Here is a 349-nt window from a genome sequence, read left to right on the forward strand (position 1 = left end):
GGGTGCGCGGGGATGGGGCGCCGGCGGGCGGCCGAGCAGCCTCCTCTCCGCGGCCCCCCCGCCCCGTCCCGTCCCGTCCCGTCCCGGAGCACTGACCAGCTCTTTCTTCCTCTTCTCCTCCTTCACGTCTGTCTTCTTGATCTCTGCCTTGAAGGCCTCCGCCTCCCCGTTCTGGTCATCCTTCGCCAGCAGGTCCATGAGGTAGGCGATGTAGCTGGTGGCCAGGCGGAGGGTTTTGATCTTGGAGAGCTTGGTGTCGGCGGGCACGTTGGGGATGCACTCCCGCAGCTCCGCGAAGGCGCTGTTGATGCTCTGAGTCCTGCGCCGCTCCTTGCGGTTCGCCGTGCCC

General features: G+C 67.6%; 1 protein-coding gene across 1 annotated transcript in view; it reads right to left on the minus strand.

Moving 5' to 3' along the window:
- Positions 1–349, minus strand: part of HAND2 (heart and neural crest derivatives expressed 2) — a 25,249-nt gene that overhangs the window by 21,430 nt on the left and 3,470 nt on the right. The window contains exon 2 of the mRNA XM_009272364.1: positions 97–349. Coding sequence (XP_009270639.1) covers positions 97–349 — 253 coding nt within the window. The remainder of the gene's footprint in view (positions 1–96) is intronic.

This window comes from Aptenodytes forsteri, unplaced genomic scaffold (genome assembly GCF_000699145.1).
Source record: "Aptenodytes forsteri isolate BGI_AS27 unplaced genomic scaffold, ASM69914v1 Scaffold13, whole genome shotgun sequence".
Taxonomy (NCBI): domain Eukaryota; kingdom Metazoa; phylum Chordata; class Aves; order Sphenisciformes; family Spheniscidae; genus Aptenodytes; species Aptenodytes forsteri.